This window comes from Hevea brasiliensis, chromosome 16 (genome assembly GCF_030052815.1).
Source record: "Hevea brasiliensis isolate MT/VB/25A 57/8 chromosome 16, ASM3005281v1, whole genome shotgun sequence".
Lineage (NCBI taxonomy): Eukaryota > Viridiplantae > Streptophyta > Magnoliopsida > Malpighiales > Euphorbiaceae > Hevea > Hevea brasiliensis.
The window spans coordinates 64,795,814-64,815,506 of NC_079508.1; the positions used below are offsets into that span (position 1 = coordinate 64,795,814).

Here is a 19,693-nt window from a genome sequence, read left to right on the forward strand (position 1 = left end):
CCTATGTCTTCGCATCTTTTTGAATGTCGAAATATCTAAGCACTCTTTTTGTCTTGTTCTAAATGTTTGTCTTTTGCCTGTACTTTTGAACTAAAAGGAGAAAAGAATAAATATGGTTGTTGAGTGGACCCAAAAAAAAAAAAGCTATTGTTTGATGAGGAATTATACCATAAACAGAATGTTTTTCACTAGTTTGGTTCTGTAATATTTTTAATTTTTAAATAATTATTTTATATATATATATATTATTTTAATTTTGATATTGTGGACTTCGTATATGTACTTTTATTTTGTGGAAATTCGATCGTCGTCCGGATTTATAATTTCGGACCGAGCAGATAAGCTACTGGAACTATTTCATAATTGGATCAAGATTATAGGCTATCCTACCGTTTTCAAACGTTCTGGACGCGTTCTAGTTGTCAGATTTGGCTTAGGTAAACTCAAACTCTACATTACTCAATTTTTGCCTTGTACTGGGTTAGAATAAAATTTATAAAATATTCGTGGATGAAAAGAAAATTACGATTCCTATTGCAATAGCCTTATAATATTGTTAAGGACCGCGATGCAGGTTTATAGAATTTTTAAAGTTAGTTTGGATAGTTTTTGAAAAATATTAGTTTTGAAGTCTTATAATTGAGTTGTCTGATGTTGTGATTATTGCTTGGTTTGGAGGGCCCAGGAGGAGCCATATAATAATGATGAGATATGGGTTGAGTTTAGAAGTGTTATTTTAAGCTTTTTTACAGGTTGGGTAGGTCCTAGGTATAGGAGAAATTCTGCCGGATTTTCGGCACAATTTAGGACATCTTTGGTCTTTTCTTAGTTTGTGTTGAGTCAAATGTATTAAATAATTTTAATAAAATTGTCAAGTGAGCCGGGACAGCCTTCCTCCTCCGCCCAGCAGCTACAGTGACTTCAGTTAAGTCTGTGAGTGAAATATTAATTTTAATTGTAATTTTAATATTATTATATGTTCAAGCATGCCCATGCATCATTTATAAATATGTATCTATATAGTTAAACACTAGGCACATTTTATATTACATTCATAATTGTTGAAGTGTCATGGATGTTGTTTGTGGTAATTTGGAGCAGTGTGTGTATGTGGCGTGCGTGTGGTATGGTATTGGATATGGATAGGACGGGTAGACACTGCTTGAGAGAAACTCGCTGGGACCCGATCCTTCGGGGTAGACACGGCTTGAGAGACACTCGCTGGGACCCCGCATTTGATTTATTATGCGAAAGTCCTGCTTGAGAGACACTCGCTGGCAGAGGTTGGATTAAGAGGGCTGTATAGGGGATCAGCTCCCATATATGTATTGTTTGACGGTGTTGGGTGTGTGAGTGCTCCAAAATGCCTTTTTATTGTTATGATATGAAAATTATGACGATATTGCATTTCACTCCACAGGGTGCATTAACTTTAGATAGCTATAGAGATTATAGTTAAAATTGATATTTTACTCTCTGAGTCGAACGCTCACTCCTATTCATCTATTTTTTCAGGCTACAGGGGGATTATTTATTGTGGCTAACTTGCTCTTCTTCTTCACAGGTCCTTTGATAGTATTTAATGTATTTTGTATAATTGAGTTAAATTTTTAGACTCCACATGTGTTAGAAGCACTTATTTTTATTTTGAGCCTGTATTATAAAAGTTATTTTGGACCTATAAAATTATTAACTGTATGCATGATGGGATTGGATAAGGGAGCTGAGCTCCCATTTGAGTTATGACATTTTGATTATGTGGAGGGTGAGCTGAGCTCCGCAATTTATTATATATTGTGTTTACAGGTCGGGCGAGTCAAAAACTCCCCGTTAAATGGTCCATTTTATGGTTGAACTCTGTCCGGTTGAATTCTTGAAATTGGGCCCAAATGGGCCTTAGAGTTGGGTTGAGTAAAAAGTTAGGCTTACTACGGGCCTCAGGGGCTTTAAGCTGGCCCAGGTCCTAGTGCCGGTCTGGCTCATAGGTTGGGTCATGATAAATGTGGTATTAAAGCTTAGGCTTTAGATTTATGACGAAGTGTGCACCTAGAGTTGTCACATGCAGAGTATAGGATTCTGTTTCGTCTTTTTTCTGTAATTTTTCGTTTATAGATTCTGCGTTATTCCTTGGTTAATATAAGAGTGCTTCAGTTTTGTGAAGTACATAAAAGTGTGAAATAAAGTTAGCAGACATGTTGAGGTCTGCCATGAAAATATGTTCTCCAAGAAACACTATATTTCTATCAGTATGGGTCTAAGTGTTGTGCCTATCTGGTGCTAGGTACAAGTACATAAAGGTGAGTTTTGATAGTATAATTGCACTAGATAAGGGTGAGGATACCACTGCTAGTAGTCATCAGTGGATGACCCAGTCAGAGTAAGTTTATGATAATAGTAGATTCAAGAGAGATAAGAGATTAGGAGACCTAGTCTGTCAGGACGTATCGTAGTAACTATACAATGTTCTCGATGTCTGCTCTATAAGCTGCAGATTATAGTACCGACATGAGATTATTGTGTAGAGCTGCGTGCATCCCCGTGGTACTGTATAATGATGGTGTTTATGGATGGCCTCTGTTTTGGTACAATTATGCCATAACAGAGTTCTATATCTGCAAAGGAGTTGGAAACTCCTAGTTAGGGATCTAGAGCTGGAATATCGAAAGGTCACAGTTGGGTGGTAATTAGAGTCAGTAACTCGGTTACTCTAGCATGAGCTCGAGTTACGTCAAGAGTTGCCATCAGACCAGAGGCTACGGATTAGTTGCAAAGTAAATGTGACATCTATAGAGTGAGACCATCTGGTCTTCGGTATGAAATTTTGGATGGTTTTTGCAGTACGACAGACGTTTTGCTTAGAGCTTAGTGAGAATAGTATACATTGTGTATATCAGTAAGGTGTAAAGTATAACCCTACTACCTAGGGAAGGTCGAAACTATGAATTGATGATTTACAGAGCTATGATATGATAAGAGAATTATTAATTTGACATGGTTTTGGCAAGGTGATAAATGTAGTACCTTTGTTGCAGTAAGTTAGGGTACAGTCCTATCTTTTCAGAAGGGATCGAAGATTATTACTGATAATGATGACTTATGGAGTAATGTCTTAGATGGGATTGTAGCGTGAGATAGAGAGTTGTTAGCTCAGGTGTTCTGGAGAGGGTACAAGTTCCATGTAGGAATTATAAGATGTAAGATCAAGATGTATGTAAGCCTTTAAATTGAATGACGGGTTTGGATACCTAGTATTTTAAGTTTCAGCTAATTAAATGGATATAAAAAATTAGAGTTGCTACAGATCCCCTCCCTAAGGTAGCAGGGGGTAGTATGTAGTCCAAAAGGGTAAGAATAGAGATCACGCAGGAGAAGTATGACTGCTATTCCCTAAGTTCATCTTTAGCTTCTTAATGCTTAAGACTAAAGTACACTCCAAATAAAGTAAAAGAAAAATGACAAAAGTTAGCATCGATAAATCATAGAATATATATATATATATAGATGGAGTGCGGTTCAAATGCAGGAGGAGAGATAACCTGAATGCCAGTAGAAGTCTAGCTAGGGTAGTTAGAAGATCAATTCTGACTAACATTGAGGTATAGATGACGTGGTAGGGATAGTGGAAAGGTATAAGTTTCTGATATGACAATCAGGTTCAAAAAGAAAATAGAGCCGAAGGATGGAAGAGTGAAAGTTTGGATTTGGGTAAGATAAAAAGAGTTTGCTAAAGAATAAACTGAAAAAACAAATTAGGATAAGATTAGGAAGAATAGAGCTAAAATACCGAGGAGGTAAGTGTGGTTTTAGAAAAGGTAAACGAGATAAAAAAAAAAAGGATACAGAGCATAGAAAAGGATGGCATTAGGAAGAACATTGTTAAGTTATGAAACCCGGAAGTACAAGACTTAGAGCAGGTCATAATTGATGTAGTGTTAGGAGCCTGAGCCTAGAGCTTAGAGTTACATGATCTGGATTAGACCTTATCTGTTTTCTACCCCCAAGGTAGGATAATGGGGCAATGACATAAGAACCCTTTTAGTTATTGACAGTACAATAGAAATTTGGTGAGGTGTGCGACCAAAGTAGGTAGTAACTGTTGAGCGTGCTGTGGTAACTTGAATTGTATTGTCAGATAAAGAAGCAAGATCAGTAGGAGTAAGTTGGATAAAAGTCAATAAAAGGGATATAAATATGCAAGATGAGGGATAATGTCACAGAGACTTGATATTAAAATTTAGAGTGGTGAGACCTAGAGTCAAAAATTGAAGTTAAACATATTTTTAGTGTGATCGATAGAATAATTATGTAAAAAAAAAGAATAATAATAATAAATAAATAAATAATAGTATGATAATATGTAGCAGAACGCTAATAACGGTTAGAATAAGACAAGATAGGTATAGGTAAAATTATAAGATATTGAGAAATACATGGATTAGAGGAGTGATTGTTGGTAAGATTGGAGTAGATCTGAAAGAATCTGTGAGTGCTTTTATCTTCTAGAATATAACTAAGTATAAAGAGCATTGGACAAATAATTATAAGTATGGAAGATCAATGAAGAGTAAAAAGGAAATAGTAAATTCTAAGATGATATGTCAGGCAGGACAACAGTATAACAAATGATAGATACAATTGATATCTTGTAATAACGCACAATAATTACAAATAAATAATGAAACTAAAAAGGGAGACTAAGGGGTATGAGCTAAATCTTATTTATCAAACAATAGTATACCATAAATGGTGGGAGAACATTTCTCTTTATTTTCAAATTAGTTCGTGTTTCGATTCTAGGAGATTATGTTAAGAAGAGAGGTCGTGTCAAAGTGACCCAATTAATTGAAAATTTGATGGGCGTTAGTACATATCCAATATTTTGAGGCGAAAATGACGATAATGGTATACCTAATGGTAAGTATAAAAGAATGATCATAGAGGTGACAGGAGTTAAATCGAGCTAGTTACTAGGGCTTACAACCCTTTTGAACTATAGGCTGGAGGAAGTGCTATTTGCTAATGAGTTACAACGAATGAAATTATTACTAATGGGAAAAGTTGAGGCTGAAGTTTGGAAAGCTATGGGCAGTATATGTGATTATATTAAGGAGAATAACACGTGAAGTATCTTGTTCAGAATTAAGGCATGGCACATATTTCCCACAGCCGTGTTAGTTCATATGGAACTTATAATTTCTGGGGCTTCTATCCATCCAGGATGAGCAATTTCCTACTAAGACTGGTAGGGAATGATAATGTTCTGATAGGTAAGTTGGGAAAGGGGATACAAAAAGAATTTTCTATAGTTAATTACAAGTGTTACGTAATATAAAGAATGTGCTAGTAGGAGTCAATCGTAAAGTTAGAATTCTCGAAGTAATGGAACTAGTAATTAAGATAAGACTAAGAAATAAAAAAAAAAAAAAGTTAAAGTTAATGATGGGATGGACATCTTTGAAGGAAAAGATGTAAGGGTGAGATAGGACTAAGATTAAGGAATAAGTACAGCATATTGAAAAGATATCAATGATAGCAGAAATAGGAAAAGAAAGTGGATAAGATCCAAATGACAGGAAGAAAGCTTGGTAGAGCTAGTTATAATGATGAGGATAAGAATGAATAGGTAAGCTAGGAACACACTAAGAGATGTTTGAAACAAGTTATTATGAGATGATAGATTAAAGGAGTAGTAGAGCCTCGATCTAAGTGCCAATGTGTCAGAAGTAGGCCACATACTAAGAAGCTTTAGGAAGAAGTCTAGATATTTCCATTCCAGAGAAGGAGTGGGAAACGATAAAGTTGCATTAACTGGGTTGTCAGGGAATACAAATACATTTGTCCTATAAGAGAAGAGACCAAGTTCACTTTCCAATATTGATAAGTGGTGTAGGGTATGCTTGACACTTGGATGGAGCTCTACATAACTAGTTACATAAGATGGACAGGAGCTGGTCTAAGGACCTTAGTAATGACACAAAACAGATTGAAAATTTGAAGTATTATGGGAGTGAGAAGATTTATAGGTATTGACCATTGAGGTCATAGGACAAGTAAAGGTTTCGAACGAGATGTATATGATAGGTGCTACAGGAAAGCATTTCATAGGATATTATAGGGTAAGGAACATAAGTCATGTTTTTGGAGAACAGAGATTATTGAAACAAAGGAATAAGGACTGAATTCACCAAGAGACACGTTAGGGCGTAATAAAAGTGAGGTAAACACACCAAAGTTTATTAAAGTTATCAGATATCAAGTCGAGAGTAGTGGAGTTATAATGAGTACTAGAGATGACAAAAAAAAGAGGGATAAACGAGTAGTTAGATGTGATAGTTTAGATTCAGAAGGAGGATGGTAGCTGGCATACTACGACAGGGGCAAATAGACATAAAAATTTTTAACCATCCATGCAAATCCAAGGCGGAAAGTTGTAAAATTTGCAATGAGTGACGTGTTCTTGAAGGTTTCTCCTATGAAAAGGGTTATGAAATTTGAAAAGAAAAAGTAAATTGACACTCCGTTATATAGGACCTTTTAAGATCATGGACAAAGTGGAAATAGTTGCCTATCAGTTAGAGTTGCCACCAAACCTTTCTCATGTCCATCCAATATTCCACATTTTCATGCTTAGAAAGTATGTTCCCGATCCTTCTCATGTGCTGCAACCAGACACAGTGGAGTTAAATGAGAATTTGATATTTGAGGAGCAACTAGTAGTTATAGTAGACTATCAGATGAGACAACTTTGGTTAAGGCAAATCCCTATGGCTAGTCTTGTGGAGGAGTTAATCTATGGAGAAATGCACTTGGAAGTTAGAGCGGGATATGCGCAGCAAGTACTTATAAGTTTGATATGCAACTATGTGTCATTGTTCTACCTTGTGTAAAATTCGATGACGAATTTTCTATAAGGAGGGAAGAATGAGCATCCCTAATTTTCAAATAATTATTTTATATATATAATTCTAACTCTGGTATTGTGGACTTCGCGTATGTACTTTCATTTCGTGGAAATTCGATCGTCGTCCGGATCTGTAATTTCGGGCATAGTAGATAAGCTATTGGAACCATTTCAGAACCAGGTCAAGATTATAGGCTACCCCACCGTTTTCAGATGTTCTGGAAGTGTTCCAGTTGTCAGATTTGGTATAGGTAAACTCGAACTCTATATTACTCAATTTTTACCTTGTACTGGGTTAGAATAAAATTTATAAAATATTCGTGGATGATAAGAAAATTACGATTCCTATTGCAATAGCCTTATAATATTATTAAGGACCGCGGGGCAGGTTTATAGAATTTTTAAAGTTAGTTTGGATAGTTTTTGAAAATTATTAGTTTTGAAGTTTTATAATTGAGTTATCTGATGTTGTGATTATTACTTGGTTTGGAGGGCCCATATAATGATGATGAGATATGGATTGAGTTTAGAAGTGTTATTTTAAGCCCTTTTGCAGGTTGGGTAGGTCCTAGGTATAGGGGAGACTCTGCCGGATTTTCGGCACAACTTAGGACATCTTTGGTCTTTTCTTAGTTTGTATTGAGTCAAATGTATTAAATAATTATAATAAAATTGTCAGGTGAGCCGGGACAGCCTTCCTCCTCTGCCCAACTGCCACAGTGACTTCGGTTAAGTATGTGAGTAAAATATTAATTTTAATTGTAATTTCGATATTATTATATGTTCAAGCATGCCCATGCATCACTTATAAATATATATCTATGTAGTTAAACACTAAGTATGTGTTATTTTGCATTCATAATTGTTGAAGTGCCATGAATGTTGTTTGTGGTAATTTGGAGCAGTGTATGTGCGTGGCGTGCGTGTGGTATGGTATTGGATATGGACAGGACGGGGTAAACACAGCTTGAGAGACACTCGCTGGGACCCGATCCTTCATAGTAGACACGGCTTGAGAGACATTCGCTGGGACCCCGCATTTGGTTTATTAAGCGAAAGTCCGACTTGAGAGACACTCGCTGACAGAGGTTAGATTAAGAGGGCTGTATAGGGGATCAGCTCTCATATATGTATTGTTTGACAGTGTTAGGTGTGTGAGTGCTCCAAATTGCCTTTTTGCTGTTATGATATGAAAATTATGACGATATTGCATTTCATTCCATAGAGTGCATTAGCTTTAGATAGCTATAGAGATTATGCTTAAAATTGATATTTTACTCTTTAAGTCGAACGCTCACTCCTGTTCATCTTTTTTTCCAGGCTACAGAGGTATTATTTGTTGTGGCTAACCTGCTCTTCTTCTTCTCAAGTCCATTGATAGTATTTAATATATTTTATACAATTGAGTTAAATTTTTAGACTCCGCATGTGTTAGAAGCACTTATTTTTATTTTGGGCCTGTATTATAAAAGTTATGTTGGACCTATAAAATTATTAACTGTATGCATGATGGGATTTGATGAGGGAGCTGAGCTCCCATTTGAGTTATAACATTTTTATTATGTGGAGGGTGAGCTGAGCTCCCCAATTTATTATATATTGTGTTTACAGGTCAGCGAGTCAAAAACTCCCCGTTAAATGGTCCATTTTATGATTGGGTTCTGTCCGATTGAATTCTTGAAATTGGGCCCAAATGGGCCTTAGAGTTAGGTTGAGGAATAGTTAGGCTTATTACAGGTCTCGGGGGCTTTAAGCTGGTCCAGGTCCTAGTGTCTGTCTGGCAGGCCTATAGGTTGAGTCGTGACAGGTTCAAAAAATTTGACCAACTTTGATTTCTGAGGAGCCGACCAGATTCGTTTCTAGTTTAAATTTTGATATGCCTCCTATAGAGGCTGCTGATTGAAAAATGTGTTGCATACTTCGATCTTAGGAATGGTTATTTTCTATCAGCAGGAGGAAAAGATTCTAAGCATAATCTCATTATGTGAACTAGATCAAGCTTGAGAAGCAAAAACAATTGGACTGTATTTGATAAAGGTTTGATGACAAATTTAACACTATATTTGGGAAGGGAGGAAGGAAAATAAAAGAGGGAAAGAAAATAAAAATAGAAAAATAAGGAATTATTTTCCTTCACCTTATTTGGATTGGGAGAGTAAATATTAAAGGAAAAGTTGTTTTATGAATAGTAAAATTATAACTTTGCTTCTAAATTTAAAAAAAAAAAAATTAAATACAGGAGTATTTTTATACTTTTAAACATTTTCCTTCTATTTTTCCTCACTGGAGAGAAAGGAGAAAAAGACAAAATATTTATATTTTCCCTCCTCCTTTATTTTCTAATCAATCAAAACAAAAAATAAAAAATAAATTTATTCTTCCTTTACATTTTCTTTCCCCTCTTACTTTCCTCCCTTCTCAAACATAATGTAAGTGTCAATTTCAGGATCGTAAGGCTAAACAATCCTCATATGCTATTACTTTTTACAAATTCGAGAGATTTGCTGAGGTTCAATTTTACATTTTGTTAATCCATTACTATCAGGTCTTATATATGGTCTGTGCTTGCATTTGTCCTGCAATACCATGGCATTGAGTTCTCCTTTCTGCATTTTTGCTTCGCTTGAGTTGCTTGATTGCGTAAAGACATGAGGCTCTGCGGTATAATGTTTGAACAGGTTCAACTGGGTCATTCAACATTCACTCTTGATGATGCTGAATTTCTATCTTAATTATTTATATTATTTTCATATTTTGTTGCAAGAATGAAACTTTTCCAAACCATGAATTCATATCCCTAGTGTGAATCTAATTTAGCCGCAATTATCATTTATAGTCCAGTTGATTTCTGCTTTTGGATATTCTGAAGGACTGTTTGGAAGTAGCCATATCTAATGCCTATCGTTTTGAGAATTCAATCGATTCATCACTTTATAGAAACCCAAATTGCGACGTCTAACCAAACACGGTTCCTGCGCAAACTTCCACGTGCCGTTATTGGAACTTCAAAGTCCCAATCACTATCATCCATGTGTCAAAACGGCCCTTAAATCATCAAAGTTCCTTGCATCAACATAATTTAAAGACTCGTTTCCTAATTCCCGAAAGAATCCTCAAGTGGCAATTCACGTAATTATCGCAAGATTCTTTCTCCTTTTGGTAATTCAATTGTCGCCACGGACCTCCAGGCTCCAGGGCCAAAAGTTTCTTTCCTCGGATCACCGACCGCACTCCTTAAATTTCCTATAAATTTGGCCCTGACTTTGCCCTTTTCTCGATCCAAAATCTTCATACATTTCGATCAGAAATTCTTCTGATCTCTATCTCTGTTCCCCAATTAGATCCTTTCTTCTTTCGATTCGCTTTCTCCTCTATCTATTGATCCTAAAGGCCTCGGATTCGTTTCTAGGGTTAGGGTTTTCAGGTCCTCGATATTTTTGCTATTAAGAATTGGGATTTTTGTTCGATCTCTAAATCTAGGTCTGTATATTTTTTTTTGTGGGGTCGATTCATCTGGGTCAGTCAAAATTCTTTCATTTTTTAAGTTTTGAAAAATTTTCATTTATGTCGATTTTCTTTTCGATTCAATTTGTCTACACGGAGTGACATCATTTTCTGTTTTTTATTCTTGGAAACTGGTGTTTAATTGTAATTAAAATCAGGAATCTAGAGTTTCGATTTTGTGAGTTGGGTTTACATATTTGTTCAACTTCATCGCCTTCTGGTCAATCCTGTGATATTATCAATTTTTTCATCGGACATTTTTTAGGTAAATTCAAGCTCCTCTAGCTGAATCATGTGATTACATTTTTATAATTATCACTCAAGTGATGAGTTTGATTAGAGATTGATTGTCATATATATATATATATGTAGGATACAGGAGTTGAAGAAAAAATTGGAAACATATTAATAATGGTAATTCTGGGAGCTAGAAAATGGAGTTTATATAATACATATGGAATGAGCACCAGAGAGATAGCTAAATATTGTGGCATAGGCATATGTTAGCTCTCTTTTATTTTTTCATTAATTTTTTTCCAAGCAGGTAATGTAGGTACTTGTGTCGTGTGAATGCGATCTGACTTTTTGCTAATTCAACATTTTTAGGCATACTGTTTTATCCAGACTTTGCTTAGAATATGCATGAAAGTAATGACTTGAAAAAGCATGTCTTACAAGGAAGGAAAACTAATTTTAACTTGCTTATGCTAAAGCCAATAGATGCCAAGAGTGTTTGTGCCTAGTTAGATATTAATTGTCCTTTGTTGGGTTGACAAGCTTTTGAAGCATTAAACCAAGTGTTTATTATGTTCATTCTTTATACTTTCAATTCTCCATACTGTTTCTATTTGAAAATAAACAGATTGTTTTAGGATGGTTTGTGGTACGTATTTTTATTGCCTCTTAAACTATTTTGATTTATTTTGTAGTTGAAAAAGAAAATCCTATGTTCTAGGTCTATAGATCCCACTTTTTGAGAACTTTGTTTACTGCTTGCATTTCTCTTTTCTAACTTCATTGAACTTCTTCTTCTTCTTGTTCTTCATCTTCCTTTTTTTTTTTTTTAACTCGTAAAAGAAAATTCTGAATAGAAATAATTTTGACTTGCAGGTAAAAAAATGATTCACAAACGGCCTTTTGTTGACGATGATTCTTATGAGGTTGCTTGTAAGCACCCTAGACACCTTGAACACATTGAACAGTTTGCTCCAATTGCCCCTCCTAATGATTCTCGCCAGAAAGCTGTAATTTCAGGTAACAAATAATTGACAGTCTTGTTTATGAATTTCTGAGATTCTTTGGATAAAAAAATGAGGCATGTTTTTGTTATCCTTAAGGTGTAGCCATACTAGTAGTTTATGCTCCAACTTTTTTCTTCAAATGATTTAGCCTAGCCTATTCGATCACTTTATATGGAAAAAGGCATATGGAAATGTATTTAGGAGTTAGGACCACTTCACTATATATATATATATATATATATATATATCATGTTGACTTTCTAAGAGTTAATTCAATCAAATGAGATTGAAAGGGACTTGAGGAAGCTCTCTTGTGATCTGTGGTCTCTTAAAAGAAAGGTTGTGGCCTTCAAATTGTGTTCATCTGCATCTGCTTTCCTGAATTCATTTAATGGATTTTCTTGATAATCACAATTAATATGGTTGTAATGTTCTTATATTATGGGCAGTAAATTTGTATTGGATATAAGATGGTTTAATTGATAATATTAAGTCTTCTAGTTTTCATCGTTGATTTGTTTTTATTGTGCAGATGGCAATGACAGTCTCTGTAACTGTCAAGATGTTGGGAGCTCTGCAAATGATTTGGTCACAGTTGTTTCAAATGACCCCAACAACTTAGAAAGTGGTCCTTCTGGTTATTTGCCCCATTTTTTTTGGATCAACAACGGAATTCTTGAAGCAGATAACCTCTCAGTTTTCCCAGAGTATTTTGATCATGGACACCAGCTAAGGGCTTTAATGCAGCCTGATGAGGTGTTCTCATCTCTTGACTATCCTTTTCGGAAGCCAGTTTCAATTGGACCAGGGCATCAAGCTTTTGTTCCAGAGTGGGAGGGTCCAAATACCTCTTCTAATAAGCTAGACAAGTCTAATCCCCAAGTTGTGCTTGCATCATCATCCAGCCCCAGTGTCATAGTTGATGATGGTTATGAGGAGAGGCTGATAGGTATTTGTGTCATTCCTATGCCTGATTTGGAAGCATCTGTAACCCATTACTGTGGGGGCACCAGAACTGACTGTAGTTGCCTTGATCTGGGATCTATTGGATGTGTGAAACAGCACATCGTGGAAGCTAGGCAGAAACTTAGGGAGAGCCTTGGGGAGGAGATATTTGAGGGGCTGGGTTTTTATGATATGGGAGAAGATGTAGCAAACAAATGGACTGAAGAGGAGGAGCAAGTCTTCCATAATGTAGTCCTATCAAACCCTCCATCATTGGGCAGGAACTTTTGGGACCATCTGGCAGCAGCGTTCCCTTCCCGCACGAAAGGGGAGCTTTTCAATTATTATTTCAATGTATTCATGCTTCGGAGACGTTCTGAGCAGAATAGGTTTGACCCGCTAAACATTGACAGTGATAATGATGAGTGGCAAAGAAATGAAGCTGGAATGGCAGAGGAAGATGAGGATTCTGGAGTGGAATCTCTCAATGGACAAGATGGTATTGCTTATTATCAGGAGGGTCATGCTGAGAATTGCAATGAACCCATCGAGGATGATGATGAAATTGGTGCTTCAAGAGAGAGTGCTGCTGCTGATGATGTTCAGAGAGTTGCAACTGATGAGGAGTATGAGGGAGATTTGGATGATATTTCAGAAGCACATGTTGGTATTTCCACTGATGATTGTGGTGGTGATGTTGGCTTTAAACTTTTCAGAGGGATTTCCTGTAACAAGGGGAATGATTTTGATATCGAAGACGGTTCATGCACATCATATGAGTGTCAGAGGGACAATGTTGATTCCTGTGGTCCACTTGATATTGTAAACGATGGAAGACACTCCGGTCAAGTGTGATCCAATCAGGGAACACATCATAAACTATCATATGTGAAGGAATTAATGCTGTTACCTTGACAAGTTTGTGCAGGGGACTTCCTGAGAGGAGGGTGAACCGGGTGCTTGCTGAAGTATGATGTCGGTCACCGTTAGTGATTGTTATCATGCAAAGTTGGCCTAGGTAGGCGTTCTCAAAGCCACTCAGCAATCCAGTTGTACAAATAAGAAAGATTCTCAGATTGACAGCTAAACAATCTACCTTTTGCTTGCAAGTTTTGTGAAATGGAGGCATTGCAAAGTGTAAGGTAGCTTTATAGGCCATGATTTTAACAGCGATCTAGTCCTGTCCTTAATCATGGTGCTTGTATTCTTTCATTTGACCAAAAAAAAAAAGTAGTTTTATAGATGGTGTTGGGATTTTCCACGGATGGGCCAAAGGAACTTTCGTGGAAATTTGCCAAGCTGCAGTTGCAATCTGTGTGGCATGACCTGAAATACCGGAAGTAAATATGTTTCCAGTTGATAACTTCAGTGTCAGGCTGCAATAGAATTGCATCCCAAATGTGTTTACCCTTCACATGTCGTCATGTTATTTCGATATGATGTTGTTTTCGTATCAGTTGGTACTGATTGGGTTTGTTGGCCCTTTTGTCCCCTTCATTTGCTTTCATTCTAGTATTTTATCAATTCCGGAAAAGATTAATGAGATGCCCAATGTAACAGGTTGGCGGTGGCAATAATATATATATATATATATATATATATATATATATATATATATATATTCTCATTGGAAGATGTTTTTTTTTTTTTGAAGCTTTTGCTTACTGCTCATTAAATAGGCGATGATGGGTTTTGCCAGTCTCGTCTCCTAATGTGTAAATCTTATTCTTTGCCTTTAATGTGATAGCAATTATATTGCTTTATTATTTTGCTTGACTGAAGAAAATTATTAGAATGTAATCACTATTATTTTATTTCGTGATGTTATTATTATTATTATTATTATTATTATTATTATTATTATTTCTTACCACCATCAGCAATTACTGCCCAATTACCATGCAAACTAAGAATCAAAATTATCATTCCAGTAATTTAAGCATCATTAGTTTAGAGATTACATGCGAACGTTTGATCTAAGATATAAATATTATATTGCAAACAAACAAAATTTATTGGTAAATGTAAGAAGCCTCATGATTTAGCTTATGAATTGAAGGCACAAAGTAAGGCATCTTAATTTTGATAGTCTTACCTTAATAATTTAGAAGGGTAGTAATAAAGACTTTTCAGATTAGGTGTCAAGTTGTCAAATTTAAGCATCATTTTTGAAGCTAATGATAATGTTTGGGATTCCTTTGGTAATTGTATCTGATATTCTTTGCATTTTCTATTTATAAACATGCATGTATTTAATTTGATGTCCAATCCATATATATATATATATATATATATATATATATATATATATATATATATATTTTAATCATCTAGAAAGTTAGTAATGTGTTCATTAGAGATTCATGCTTTGAGGAATCGAAGGAAAATTACGGTCTGAAGATAAAAAACATTAATATTCTGGTTTATGTAATCATGGCCCAGCTTTTGGATCTGATCCATCTTGGCCAGCCTGTTGATTAATTAATGTAAGGTTTGCAAACACCTTTTATTTTTTGATTAAAATAACAGAGAAGCCACAAGGTTGAAACTTACTAATTAATCTAATTACAAATAGCATCATTATTGAAGAAATTAACACAAATCCATTCCATTATTAATTTCATAATCTAAAATGTTAAAGATTTAAATTCTGAGAGTTCATGTTTTTTGAACCTCATTTTAATTTTATTTATCTTTCATTTGTATGAAAAAAAAAAAAAATTATGATCAGACGTTTGTATTGTTGGATTTAAATTATCAACCCAAACAAATGAATTTAATTATATAAATAAATTCAATCAATAAAATGATAAAAATATACCAAACGCATTGACATTGAGTATGCGACAAAATGCAGAAATGGTTAGCGGCTGCTGGTTTCATCGAAGCTAAAACAAGTAATCAGAGATGGAAGGGACAATCCTAGCCATTGGATCAAGTAGTCTTGTCTTGCAAATTGCTTAGCTAAAAACTGATGGTGAGTGAAAAAGAATAATAATATGGATTGAAATGGCGAACCTAAAACTATATCAAATTACTTCTACTGCAAGCAATCATTTTTACCCCAAATCTTATTTTTCTCATTAGCAAAATTGATTAATCTTAATTACCAAGAAAATTACACATTCTTTCCAAACTACCCACTTCCAGACCAAATCAATGCTTATGCGAGCGAAGCGAGTATTCATATTGTATATAAGCGAGTTAAACTCTGCTTCTTTAGCTTAACTTCCATGCAAGGATTTCTTCCTTTTTTTTTTCTCTTCCATCTTAGAGGGAAAGACTCACTCTCTCTCGCTCTCTCTCCCTTTCTCTCTTTTTGGGCTATTCTTGCTCTGTGGTCGCAGTACCAGTCACTATTTCATTGCGATGTCGCGCTTGCATATGCTTCAGGTACCCACAAGAGTGACAGAGTAATGGAACAGAGGTCGCTCTTTGTATAGGGTTCTTTTTGTAGATCTTGTTTTTGACCTTCAAGACTACAAAACCCACAGGTTTATTCTCATTTCCCTTCAAAAAAACCATGGGCACCGAAATTTGCCTCCGAATTTTGCTTCCTTTTTATCCGGGTTTTCATTGATTCCTCTGCTTTAATTTTTTTTTTTGTTTGTTCCCCTGAAATGTGAGAAAATTCTAGCATTTTTTTCTGGGAAAAGTTGTGGTTTTGCTTGGTTTTATGATCTGGGTTTTTCCGTTTGTTTCATTGGGTTAGTGAAACACATAAAATGGAGCAAGATCACGAAAGGAAGCATGTGTGCAAATTGTGCAACAAGAGTTTCTTGAGTGGGAGAATCTTGGGGGGTCACATGAGGATTCACGTAGCTAGAGATTCAGCTAAAGAAGAGGTTAAGCTTGAAAACGGCAATCTGAGTATCGAAGGTTATGGCCTAAGAGAAAACCCCAAGAAATCTTGGAAATCCTCGGGCTTGAACCATAATGACAGTGTCTCCGTTCAAGAAAGTTTGGAATGCAGAGTGTGTGGCAAACAATTTGAGTTCCCAAGATCTCTCCATGGTCACATGAGGCATCACTCGGTGGAAGAAAGGAAAGGAATTCGCTGCAAAGAATGTGGGAAAGGGTTCCGGACACTAAGATCTCTTACTGGTCACATGAGGCTGCACTCTGATAAGTATAAAGTCTCCAGAGAATCAATGACCGGTTCAAGGCCTAGCTTGGTTGTAATGACTTTATCAGATACTGGGACTGCGGGTCTTGTACGAAGGAAGAGATCAAATAGAATAAGGTACAAGGTTACTCCTAATTCCTCATTTTCTAGCTTGAATGAATCTGCATCTGGTTTTGAAGTTGAGGAAGAAGTGGAAGAGGTGGCTATGTGTTTGATGATGCTGTCTAGGGGCGTATGCAAATGGGGTGAATTTAAATCAATTGGTGAGTCTTTGGATAATAGTTCTGTGTCCTTTGGCTTTGAGGTTAAATCTTTGCACCAAAGTAACCCAACTGGGGGGAGAAGTGAGGATGGAGACTATGTTTTGGAGGATGATGAACCTGTCAAGAAGAAAAAGCCAAGAGAGCAGAAGTTAGATCCTTGTGCTTCAGATTCTAAGAATAAGACCTCTGAATGTAGTGATTGTGATTCTGATATGGTGTGTAACAAAGAAAAGAAGATTGCGTTGGAAGTTCCTATTGAGAATTTTTATCAGGGAGTTGATTCCAAGGGGCCTAAACCGGAGGATGAATCTGGATTGCTTTTGTGTGATACTGAGACAGAGAAGGGAATTCATGATGCAGTGGATAGCGCCACTGAGTCAGAATCAAGCCAGGAGTTTACCGAAGAAGTTGGATTGGGTCTTTCTGGTTTGGGATATGTAAAATGCACTCGAAGCAAGAAAGCCACTTTTGAAGCTTGTGATGCTAAAATGGGGAAGGATTCTTGCACTGAGGTGATATGTTCAACTTCAGATTTTGATACTGCAGATGATTCTAAGAAGAGCCAATTCCAGTGCCGGATCTGCAACAAGATTTTTCCCACTTATCAGGCACTTGGTGGCCACCAAACATTTCATAGAACAACAAAAAGTTCCGTTGCTTTAAAGATTGAGCAGCTGCAAGAGGATATTGAGACTAAACTTTTGCCTGACAAAATTGACCTTTCAAGCAAGCTCGTCAATCTTGAATGCATTAAGGATTCAGGGAAAGAGGAAGTAAATGGAGTGATTATGACAAGTTTTCAGTCTAAGAAGAGCAAGGAGCATAAATGCCACATCTGCTCTAAAAATTTTGTGTCGGGCCAAGCTTTGGGAGGTCACAAGAGGGCTCATCATTCTAAAGCAAGAGAAGAGCAGAATATGGCAATGAAACAAGAGGATCTTGATATTTGTGATGCACCTGATATTAATGTCCCTGGCATGCTTCATACAGAGGCCAATTGTGAATTTGGGTTCGAGTCATGGAGGGCTGGAATTCGCAGCTACAAACACGAGTCATTGGTGGATCTTATAGCTAACTGAGGCTAATAATACAGCATCTGGCTTCTGAAGACTGAAGATTTGAATAAAGTAGAGAATATGGTGGATTTCATTACTGGTTCAAGGATAATCCGCTTGGATATAGAGCTTGACTTTGCTGCTTATAGCTTAGAACTGACTGCTACCCTTATCTGGTTTATTCTCTTACATTTAACATCTTTTTGTCTTTGATCTGAAAGAACTTCATTATCAATAGTCTTCGAAATTTTGATACTGAAATAGGATTTGTTTTGTTCCTTGTGCATTTTAGTTTTCTTATAGGTATGTCAAAAGGAAGATATTGAACAGAAAAACTATTGTTGATTCTACATTGAGTTCCCAGTTTTGGCTTCTCATTCTTTTGTACCAAGCGTTTGAACAAAATGCAATATACTTCTTTTTCTGTTCTGCTCTTGAATGCTAATCTCAGTAGTTTGGGCTACTGTCTATGTGCAATCTAGAAGATTGGAATTGTTTAATATGTGGGATTGGGACTTGTGAGAGAGACAGAGGAGCATGATGATGATCAAGATGATTAAGATCTGTATTATATGTTATATGTCTATCTGAGCTATAGGTGGTTGTTTAGTCACCTGACACCCACAAATATGACATATTATCTCAAATTTGCAATCTATCTGTCATTTCCTGCTCTAATTTGCAATCAAGGAAAAAAAAAATTTACACTGTATTATATATTGTTTGTTTCTCTCTCTTCCCTCTCAATGTCTTGTAGACGCTCTTCTTATGCTGGCTGGTAGATGGGTAAAAGGGCCTTTGCCTTGACATTAAAGGCGAATAATTCCTTTATACTTTATAACAGTAAGATTTCAAGGCACAAGCTTAAATCGATTGGGCTGCAAAGGATCAAGCTACTAGTAAATAGCTTGTGTTTTGTTTCAAACTCTAGTCTAAATATTCTATAGTGCCCAACGGGCAACAGAGAAGGCTTGAAGAACACCAAGTTTTGTCTCTTTTAGTCTAAAGGAAATATTACTTGCAAAGCAATGCTAAACAGGCGATCCTCTAACTAACATCTGTACCCACTTTTGACTGCTGTGGCACTTTCCTGTTATCAGAAGGAACATTTTCTCAAAATCCTCCTCTTCTCTCCTCTTTTTATGTAATTTTCCCCCTCACATTGGCACTAGCATTATCATGAAACCAAGATGAATACAAACACCAAATCAGATTCGTCGTGAATGCTCAAGCTCTCAATCAGACTTGGAAGGAGCTAAATGAGTTTCCAAGGAAGCTCAATAGTGTATATAAACGGAGATAAAATGACTTTAAGCTGAGAGGCCACTAGCTTGGGGTTAAGTTCACAATGGTTTTTATTGCCTTCGGTTTCTGGATTAGTAATTACAATTAGGAATGAGCTTGCCTGCTTTACCTGGAGATATGGGTTGGCCTACTTTAAGTTCAAGGGTAATAAAAGGAATAATATCTCTGCTGCACGACGCCCTGCATTGCCAGATGAAAGATATGAGAAATTAAGAATCAATGGACCCATGTGTATGCCCTGAATTTTTTAGAATTTTTTTGGCAGGCAGAAAACAATGGTGGTCCTTGTGGTTCACACCTTGCCACCATTTGTTAAGATTTAAGAACGTGAGTGACAGGGTTAAGCTGGAAAT

General features: G+C 36.1%; 2 protein-coding genes across 3 annotated transcripts; both read left to right on the forward strand.

Annotated features, from left to right (window-relative positions):
* Nucleotides 1-10,119: 10,119 nt before the first annotated feature.
* LOC110657718 (uncharacterized) lies at nt 10,120-14,098 on the forward strand. 2 transcript variants are annotated; one of them, XM_021815054.2, is made up of 3 exons: nt 10,120-10,381; nt 11,516-11,659; nt 12,179-14,098. In XM_021815054.2, exons 2-3 carry the CDS (start codon nt 11,524-11,526, stop codon nt 13,444-13,446), a joined length of 1,404 nt encoding a protein of 467 aa, XP_021670746.2. In that variant the 5' UTR covers nt 10,120-10,381; nt 11,516-11,523; the 3' UTR covers nt 13,447-14,098. The 2 variants fall into 2 exon arrangements, with proteins under 2 accessions (XP_021670746.2, XP_057993681.1); XM_058137698.1 differs by having other exon boundaries at nt 10,122-10,670.
* A 1,482-nt stretch (nt 14,099-15,580) lies between these two features.
* On the forward strand, nt 15,581-18,474 carry LOC110657717 (uncharacterized). The gene has a single exon (XM_021815052.2). The coding sequence runs from the start codon at nt 16,317-16,319 to the stop codon at nt 18,057-18,059; it is 1,743 nt and encodes a 580-aa protein (XP_021670744.1). The 5' UTR covers nt 15,581-16,316; the 3' UTR covers nt 18,060-18,474.
* Nucleotides 18,475-19,693: the final 1,219 nt, after the last annotated feature.

Bases quoted from the DNA above. Each gene is read 5' to 3' on its own strand.
- LOC110657717 (XM_021815052.2), top strand. From the start codon at position 16,317: ATGGAGCAAGATCACGAAAGGAAGCATGTGTGCAAATTGTGCAACAAG.
- LOC110657718 (XM_021815054.2), top strand. From the start codon at position 11,524: ATGATTCACAAACGGCCTTTTGTTGACGATGATTCTTATGAGGTTGCT. The intron at 11,660-12,178 runs GTAACAAATAAT...TTTATTGTGCAG, and splicing joins CCAGAAAGCTGTAATTTCAG to ATGGCAATGACAGTCTCTGT.